The 10126-nt window shown below is 43.9% G+C and overlaps 1 protein-coding gene across 2 annotated transcripts; it reads left to right on the forward strand.

Annotated features, from left to right (window-relative positions):
* Positions 1–322: 322 nt before the first annotated feature.
* LOC108094588 (clathrin heavy chain) lies at positions 323–7975 on the forward strand. Of its 2 annotated transcripts, none has more exons than XM_017195207.2 (7): positions 323–555; positions 1322–1564; positions 2140–2347; positions 2683–6984; positions 7056–7222; positions 7306–7392; positions 7456–7975. In XM_017195207.2, exons 2-7 carry the CDS (start codon positions 1523–1525, stop codon positions 7684–7686), a joined length of 5037 nt encoding a protein of 1678 aa, XP_017050696.1. In that variant the 5' UTR covers positions 323–555; positions 1322–1522; the 3' UTR covers positions 7687–7975. The 2 variants fall into 2 exon arrangements, with proteins under 2 accessions (XP_017050696.1, XP_017050697.1); XM_017195208.2 differs by having other exon boundaries at positions 323–469.
* The last annotated feature ends 2151 nt before the right edge of the window (positions 7976–10126 follow it).

Here is a 10126-nt window from a genome sequence, read left to right on the forward strand (position 1 = left end):
TATTTCATATTCTTACTATTAATTTTTTTTTTGCGATAACTGCCAAACATTATGTGTCTTATTCAAACCCCTCATTGCGCGATATTTTTTCGATAGGCATAAATGTAACAAGCAACAGTTCTTCTATTTCGACTTATATTATGTTATTAATCTTGTAAATTATTATTACTTGGAAAAAATTTAAAATAAGACCCCAAAAGTAACCAAAAGAGCCTGCATATTATAAAAACGAAACATCGATAAGTCCCTTTTGCGACACCGCTAAATTATCGATGTTTTTTCACAATAGCTAATTGCATATTCCTCGTATATATCGGCATTAATTGTATAACTTTCACACCTCTACCCTGTCTTTCAGTCAGTATTTAGTCAAACAAAATAAACTACAATTGTTGGAGCTTGATAAGAATTGAGTTCGTCTTGTGTGTGTGTGCCCGTCATCAAGCACCAAACCGACGTATTTTTTTGAGTATGCTCGTACACATTTCCAAATTCCAGTAAACATTCGAATCCAAATCGAATACGTGTAAAAAACGAAAAAATCCATGCAGCAATGTAAAAACCTTGTTTATTCGATGTAAAAGTATACCATTAAGTTATCATTCATTTAATTATGTTCTTGTTTATGTGGCATATTGCGGCATCGCATATGTGTATGTGTGTGTGTGTACAACCAGAGAATGGAGAAAAAAATCGCTGCTTAAGTAGATATACACAAGTTGAGCTCTGATTTTCGACAATCTACGTCATCGCACCCACTTTTATCAAGCGCAAAGAAGAGTGACATTTAAATTCGATTTTCGTACATCTAGCACTATGTAAACGATGTACATGTACGTACATACATGTATTAGTCAGTGACTAATTGTTCAAAGCGCAACTCAACATGGCTGACTTTACTGTGGTGAGCAGCGATTGATGATAATGCTGCCTCTTTTCTTTTCAAACTCTCACCAGTTTTTCGCTCTGCTCTCTCGCTCACGTCAATATAAAAAAAAAAGTGCTGGTAATTTTCCCCGTTTTCCGTCGACACATCAAGTGCAAAATACCGACACAAAGGATTAATCGAAAAACAAAAGTATTTCGTTTTATTTTGCTACACATATGCATGTACATCGTATGTGTTTTTTTTAAAGGGCGTCTACATCCATATGTACATATACATTTTTATCTTCAAAGCAACGTTTTTTTTCTTTTCATCCGGTGACGCTGTCACTTTCTATCAACAATACAATAACGCCCACAAATTCATTTTCCAATTCTTGCTGCATCAGTGCTGCCGTTAACATCTACAATTTACAACCATTTCTCTTTCGCGCAGCTAATGGAAACCTAAACTTAAACAAGGAAAACGAATAAATCGAAAACAAGAACAAGTAACAAAACCGAAACGAATCAAAAACTGTTAAATAGTGTGCAATTAAAAAAAAAAACAAAGAAAGAACACGAACAAGCATTGTTTTTGCAGAGATATATTTAAATTGTAAACGTCTGTTAATAACTAGACTTCACTGTAGTCACGATGACGCAACCACTGCCCATCCGCTTTCAGGAGCATTTACAGGTGAGTTATATCGTATTATCTAGGGATATTGGCATCCCTATATGGAGGGTTTCAACTCTCCAATATGTCAAGTTGGTCTTATCAGAACACATTATCGGGGGTGTTTCAAAAATCTCTCCAACTTTCGGTTGGTGTTTGATTGGAGTAAATTTCTGTAACATAGCAGATATACAAATGCCGGTTTAACTAAAATTAATTTCCGAAAATTCGATTGTCGGTTTTAAGAAAAATGTTTAATAAAGAAATAATGACATTATCAAGTGCCCAGGCTAGCAAATAGCATCTAGTTTTATCTAGAACATGACCTATTTATGGTGGAATCTCCACAGTAAAGGAATTTAGTTTAAAGCTTAGTTGCTGACTTGATAATCACCTACTAAAAACCAACTTGATTTGCTGTACTTTTTCTGACACAATTTTATCGTTTAATTATAAATTCCAACCGGAAGTCTATACAAGTTGTCCGTTTATTTTAAATTGCTAGTTAAATGTTTAAGAACGCCCCAAAATTAAATTTTTCTTTCAATTATTTAATAGCAAAAAAAAAATCAATTTCTTATCTATTTATCTTATAGCTCACAAATGTCGGGATCAACGCCAACTCATTTTCATTTAGCACGCTTACGATGGAATCGGATAAGTTTATATGCGTGCGGGAAAAGGTCAATGATACCGCCCAGGTGGTCATCATCGACATGAACGATGCCACCAATCCCACTCGGCGTCCCATTTCAGCGGACTCGGCCATCATGAATCCAGCTAGCAAGGTTATTGCGCTCAAAGGTAAGAGAAAGTAGTGGTCAACATCCCGGAAACGGATACGGATATTCTTATTAGATACCATATGGTTGAAAAAAAGGTTGGCATCCCCTAATTCCCTTTCTTGTGAAATTCCTACTCATTTTAAAAGTTGATTATAAAATTCCTAATTAAACTATTATAGAATGTAAAATGAAACTGAAATGATTTTTCACTTACTGATTTTCACTGTCATTTAGCAATGAACTTAAAGCTTAGATTTTATGTCCGACTTTGTACGTTTCCAATAAAGCTACGTCTTTAGTCAGATGGAATATTTTAAATAATAATATTTATAAATTTCCTTTCTGTTTTTCCAGCGCAAAAGACGTTGCAGATCTTCAACATTGAGATGAAATCGAAGATGAAGGCGCACACCATGAACGAGGACGTTGTATTCTGGAAGTGGATATCTCTGAACACGCTGGCCCTGGTGACGGAAACCAGTGTGTTCCACTGGTCGATGGAGGGCGATTCGATGCCGCAGAAGATGTTCGACCGGCACTCCTCGCTGAACGGATGCCAGATCATCAACTACCGCTGCAATGCATCGCAGCAGTGGCTGCTCCTGGTCGGAATTTCGGCGCTTCCCAGCCGCGTCGCCGGCGCCATGCAGCTGTACTCCGTGGAGCGCAAGGTGTCGCAGGCCATCGAGGGTCATGCGGCCAGCTTTGCCACCTTCAAAATCGATGCCAACAAGGAGCCGACGACCCTGTTCTGCTTTGCCGTGCGCACGGCCACCGGCGGCAAGCTGCATATCATCGAAGTTGGAACGCCGCCGAACGGCAATCAGGCCTTCCCCAAGAAGGCTGTCGATGTGTTCTTCCCGCCGGAGGCACAGAACGATTTCCCCGTCGCCATGCAAGTCTCTGCGAAGTACGACACCATCTATTTGATAACCAAATATGGATACATTCATCTGTACGACATGGAGACGGCCACGTGCATCTACATGAATCGTATATCGGCCGATACGATCTTTGTGACCGCACCGCACGAGGCCAGCGGCGGCATCATTGGCGTCAATCGCAAGGGGCAGGTCCTCTCGGTGACCGTCGACGAGGAGCAGATCATTCCCTACATCAACACCGTTCTCCAGAATCCCGACTTGGCCCTCCGCATGGCTGTTCGCAACAATTTGGCCGGTGCCGAGGATCTGTTCGTGCGCAAGTTCAACAAGCTCTTCACCGCCGGCCAGTACACCGAGGCGGCCAAGGTTGCCGCGTTGGCGCCGAAGGCGATTCTGCGAACGCCGCAGACGATTCAGCGTTTCCAGCAGGTGCAAACGCCGGCGGGAACCACCACGCCGCCTCTGCTGCAGTACTTTGGCATACTGCTCGACCAGGGAAAACTGAACAAGTTCGAGTCGCTGGAGCTGTGTAGACCCGTTCTGCTGCAGGGCAAGAAGCAGCTGTGCGAGAAGTGGCTGAAGGAGGAGAAGCTGGAGTGCAGCGAGGAGTTGGGCGATCTCGTCAAGGCCTCCGATCTCACGCTCGCCCTGTCCATCTATCTGCGCGCGAACGTGCCCAACAAGGTGATCCAGTGCTTCGCCGAAACCGGACAGTTCCAGAAGATCGTGCTGTACGCGAAGAAGGTGAACTACACGCCCGATTATGTGTTCCTGCTGCGCTCGGTGATGCGCAGCAATCCGGAGCAGGGCGCCGGCTTTGCCTCCATGCTGGTGGCGGAGGAGGAACCGCTGGCGGACATCAACCAGATCGTGGACATCTTCATGGAGCACTCGATGGTGCAGCAGTGCACGGCCTTCCTGCTGGACGCCCTCAAGCACAACCGACCCGCCGAGGGTGCCCTGCAGACGCGTCTGCTCGAAATGAACCTGATGTCGGCGCCCCAGGTGGCCGATGCCATTCTGGGCAACGCCATGTTCACCCACTACGATCGGGCGCACATCGCCCAGCTGTGCGAGAAGGCGGGTCTGCTGCAGCGCGCTTTGGAGCACTACACCGATCTGTACGACATCAAGCGGGCCGTTGTGCACACGCACATGCTGAACGCCGAGTGGCTGGTCAGCTTCTTTGGCACCCTGTCCGTGGAGGACTCGCTGGAGTGCCTCAAGGCCATGCTCACGGCGAACCTGCGTCAGAATCTGCAGATCTGTGTGCAGATCGCCACCAAGTACCACGAGCAGCTGACCAACAAGGCGCTCATCGATCTGTTCGAGGGATTCAAGAGCTACGACGGCCTGTTCTACTTCCTGAGCAGCATCGTCAACTTCTCGCAGGATCCGGAGGTGCACTTCAAGTACATCCAGGCCGCGTGCAAGACCAACCAGATCAAGGAGGTGGAGCGCATCTGCCGCGAGTCCAATTGCTACAATCCCGAGCGCGTGAAGAACTTCCTGAAGGAAGCCAAGCTGACCGATCAGCTTCCGTTGATAATTGTTTGTGATCGTTTCGACTTTGTGCACGACCTGGTGCTCTATTTGTATCGTAACAATCTGCAGAAGTACATCGAGATCTACGTGCAGAAGGTGAATCCATCCCGCCTGCCGGTGGTCGTGGGCGGTCTGCTGGATGTCGACTGCAGTGAGGACATCATCAAGAATCTAATTCTTGTGGTCAAGGGCCAGTTCTCCACGGACGAGCTGGTCGAGGAGGTGGAGAAGCGCAATCGCCTTAAGCTGCTCCTTCCCTGGCTGGAGTCGCGCGTCCACGAGGGCTGCGTCGAGCCGGCCACCCACAATGCGCTGGCCAAGATCTACATCGATTCGAACAACAATCCGGAGCGTTATCTCAAGGAGAACCAGTACTACGATAGCCGCGTGGTCGGTCGCTACTGCGAGAAGCGGGACCCCCACTTGGCCTGTGTGGCCTACGAGCGTGGCTTGTGCGACCGGGAGCTCATCGCCGTTTGCAACGAGAACTCGCTGTTCAAGAGCGAGGCCCGCTACTTGGTTGGCCGCCGCGACGCCGAACTCTGGGCCGAGGTGCTCTCGGAGAGCAATCCCTACAAGCGCCAGTTGATCGATCAGGTGGTTCAGACGGCTCTCTCCGAGACGCAGGACCCCGATGACATTTCGGTGACCGTCAAGGCCTTTATGACCGCCGATCTGCCCAACGAGCTGATCGAACTGCTCGAGAAGATCATCCTGGACTCGTCCGTCTTCAGCGACCATCGCAATCTGCAGAACCTGCTGATTCTCACGGCCATCAAGGCCGATCGCACCCGCGTGATGGACTACATCAACCGGCTGGACAACTACGATGCGCCGGACATTGCCAACATTGCGATCAGCAATCAGCTGTACGAGGAGGCCTTCGCCATCTTCAAGCGGTTCGATGTGAACACCTCGGCCATCCAGGTGCTCATCGATCAGGTGAACAATTTGGAGCGGGCCAACGAGTTCGCCGAGCGGTGCAACGAGCCGGCCGTCTGGTCACAGCTGGCCAAGGCCCAGCTGCAGCAGGGTCTGGTCAAGGAGGCCATCGATTCGTACATCAAGGCCGACGATCCGAGTGCCTATGTCGATGTGGTGGACGTGGCCAGCAAGGTGGAGTCGTGGGACGATCTCGTCCGCTATCTGCAAATGGCGCGCAAGAAGGCGCGCGAATCGTACATTGAGAGCGAGCTGATCTATGCCTACGCTCGCACCGGACGCCTCGCCGATCTGGAGGAGTTCATTTCGGGACCGAATCACGCCGACATCCAGAAGATCGGCAATCGTTGCTTCAGCGACGGCATGTACGATGCCGCGAAGCTGCTCTACAACAACGTCAGCAACTTTGCTCGCCTGGCCATCACGCTGGTCTATCTGAAGGAGTTCCAGGGCGCCGTCGACTCGGCGCGAAAGGCCAACTCGACGCGCACCTGGAAGGAGGTGTGCTTCGCCTGCGTGGACGCCGAGGAGTTCCGTTTGGCGCAGATGTGCGGCCTGCACATCGTGGTCCATGCCGACGAGCTGGAGGACCTGATCAACTACTATCAGAATCGGGGATACTTCGATGAGTTGATCGCCCTGCTGGAGTCCGCCTTGGGGCTGGAGCGTGCGCACATGGGCATGTTCACCGAGCTGGCCATACTCTACTCGAAATTCAAACCTTCCAAGATGCGGGAGCACCTGGAGCTGTTCTGGTCTCGCGTTAACATTCCAAAGGTTTTGCGTGCCGCCGAATCGGCGCACTTGTGGTCCGAGTTGGTGTTCCTGTACGACAAGTACGAGGAGTACGACAATGCCGTGCTGGCCATGATGGCCCATCCCACGGAGGCGTGGCGCGAGGGGCACTTCAAGGACATCATCACCAAGGTGGCCAACATCGAGCTGTACTACAAGGCGATCGAATTCTATCTGGACTACAAGCCGCTGCTGCTGAACGACATGCTCCTCGTGCTGGCACCCCGCATGGATCACACGCGTGCCGTTAGCTACTTCTCCAAAACCGGCTACTTGCCGCTCGTCAAGCCCTATCTGCGTTCGGTCCAATCTCTCAACAACAAGGCGATCAACGAGGCCCTCAACGGACTCCTAATCGACGAGGAGGACTACCAGGGTCTGCGCAACTCGATCGATGGCTTCGACAACTTTGACAACATTGCGCTGGCCCAGAAACTCGAAAAGCACGAACTTACCGAATTCCGCAGGATCGCTGCGTACTTGTACAAGGGTAAATCAATATCTTATAATATCTACTCTATTTATTTACAAAACTGATGCATGTAATTGAAATTATTTTAGGTAATAACCGCTGGAAACAAAGCGTTGAGCTCTGCAAAAAGGACAAACTCTACAAGGATGCTATGGAGTACGCCGCCGAATCTTGCAAGCAGGACATCGCTGAGGAGCTGTTGGGTTGGTTCCTGGAACGCGATGCTTACGATTGCTTTGCAGCATGCCTTTATCAGGTTGGTACCTTTCCTAGATTAAACATTTGATTAGCTATCTTATCTTAATTGGTGGTAATCCCTTCTTTAATCACACGCTTTAGTGCTACGACTTGCTGCGCCCTGATGTTATTTTGGAGCTGGCCTGGAAACATAAAATCGTTGACTTTGCCATGCCCTATTTAATCCAAGTAAGCTCACTCAAATGTTTGTATTCCAATGGCGTATTCAAGTATTTTTCAATTAATTTCAAGGTATTGCGGGAATACACAATAAAAGTTGACAAGTTGGAACTGAACGAAGCTCAGCGCGAAAAGGAGGACGATTCTACCGAGCATAAAAATATTATTCAAATGGAGCCCCAGCTGATGATCACCGCTGGTCCGGCAATGGGTATTCCTCCCCAATATGCACAGAATTATCCACCTGGCGCCGCAACGGTGACGTCAGCAGCAGGACGTAATATGGGTTATCCCTACTTGTAGGAATCGTTTCCGTTAAAACCATCAAAACAACTTTAAAAAAAAAAAACAAAAAACAAACAAATGTATCAGCATTAAAGGAATACCAATAAAATAAGAAAAATAATCTATTAATTGCATGTGCGCCAAAAATTACCAAAACAAGAAACTCCAAACATCATTAAATTAAAGCAATGCAATTAACAATCCAATTTTTGGTTTGTTCTCGTAGACAGTAAAATGAATATATATGTTTTGATAATTACAGCACTCTTTATTCAAATATAACAGAATATATTACTTTTTATCATAACTAACCACGTGATTGTCCATCCGTTAGGTTACCTTTTTTATTTTTTTCAGAGGGATTTTATCGTTGGCTCTTATTTAAAATCAAATACTTTTGATTTATTGTCTGGGCGTGGCGCAAAGTAATTCATTGAACGTGGGCCTGGGTGGGCCAGAATATTGTTTCGAAAAGGTCTACCTTAAAGATAAATTAGAAATGATAAACGTGCTGATTTCCAAACATGTTTGTACATCCCAAATCTTGATCAGCATCTCCAGCTTATCCGAACCATCGCCACTTGCTTATCAAACGAAAGCTCCAAATTATAGATGTACGCAGCGGAAATAATAAATTAAAACGCGTGCCTATCTGGCATATCTGCGAAAATGTTAATCGCGAATGAGTAATCTGCAAGTATTATAAACGCTGCCATTTTTAGTTGTGACTAAGCTAGCAAAAACAACGTTTTAACACCAGCTATTAGCCACAGGGCTTTTCCAGAAATTTCTTCGGCGGAAACTTGGTTGAAAGTAATTGGAATAAAAATGAGTAATACTCAAAACCCTTGAATTATGTAATCCATGATGATCCAAACATGGATTGCCATACCTCGTTTTACTCGTTTTGGAATTTCTCAATCGAAACCATAAAAATTAATGCCGCAAAAACAACTTAAAATTACTCAAAAACCTATGATTTGTAGCTATAAAATTGTAAATAATTATCCAAATGATTGTCATACCTGGATTAACTTGTATTTGAATACCTAATCGATTGACATTCAAATAAAAAAAAAAATTTTTTAAGCTTTAAAAAAAATTGCGATGTTACCCCCTTATCAAAAACTAGAAAATTGGCAAAAATAAAATTTTTTTTAAATCGGCTGACTAATGTTTTGCATTTATAGTTCAACCCATCAGCTCTTAAAAACGGTGAGTCCTTAATCTGAAGTAACAACTAAAAAACTTACTAAATGAAGTTCACAAATCCGTCGAAACTATGAAATTTTTTTAGATTTTTGGACAAAATCTAAAATGCCAAATTTCGTTGACCTCGTAAACGCTTTTCCAATAAATTCGCTGAAAATTGTGTTTTATTTTTCAGAAATTTTGCAATCCCTTATCAAAAATGCAGTGGTTAACCAACAAAATTTATTTGTAGAAATCAGCCGGTAGGTGATTATTGTCGCTTACTCAGGTTCTTAGCAGTCCAAAAGTTTTTTGTGTTTAGGTTTTAAATTTCGTGTAACCAACGGTCAGTAAAAACGTAGCCAAAATATGGATTGACATTCAGAATAAGCCGAAATCAGTGATCGAGATCGATAATTTAATGCATTAGATATAATCGTTTAATGGCCAATGATATACAAATGTACAAAACTATTTAACCTAAACATATCGGTTTATCGGTTGATCGCTTTATTATCGAACTTTTTAAAATAAGTTAAATTCTGAATTTAACTTTTTCGACTGCGTAAATTTTTAAATCAAAGACTTTCGGTTAAATTTGAATTTATTATATTTACTCTCCACCTATATTTTGCCAACCATATTCATTAGTGATCTTTAATAATAATATTTTTAAGTCTATACCTTTAAAATATTTTTGTTGTTGCTGGTTTTCTTAGCTCTCGAAATAAAATTCAACTGTCATTGTTGTGGAACTTTTTAGTATGCAATCATATTATTCTTTTCACATTAACTTATCTTATCTACGAACAAAAAATGCGTATTTGTTGTAGTCGTATGTATATACTTTAGAGCATAAATATGTAATATTATTTGGTAAATATATATGCGTAATTATATTATTATTATTTAGATTAGAATTTTAATTAGGCTGTTTTACAATCAGAATACATTTTCGTTATCATTATTTTTAGTTAGATCGGAAAATAAATCTGTACGTTACGTTGCTTCTGCATTTATGCTTTATTACTATTAAATTTCTTACAATTTTGGACATTTTATACGTGTGTTCGTTCGAGCTTGTCTTCGGTGGATGCAGAAATGGCTAATTACATACCAGTTTTATTTCATTTATAATATATGGGCATTTTTAATACTAATGAATTTAAATCAGTAACTAATAATTTAATTAACGGTGGATCATTCGACACATGCTTAATTCAATTACTTACATATCCATTTTTGCCACTACAATACACGAAATGGA

Source organism: Drosophila ficusphila, unplaced genomic scaffold, assembly GCF_018152265.1.
Source record: "Drosophila ficusphila isolate 14025-0441.05 unplaced genomic scaffold, ASM1815226v1 contig_198, whole genome shotgun sequence".
Lineage (NCBI taxonomy): Eukaryota > Metazoa > Arthropoda > Insecta > Diptera > Drosophilidae > Drosophila > Drosophila ficusphila.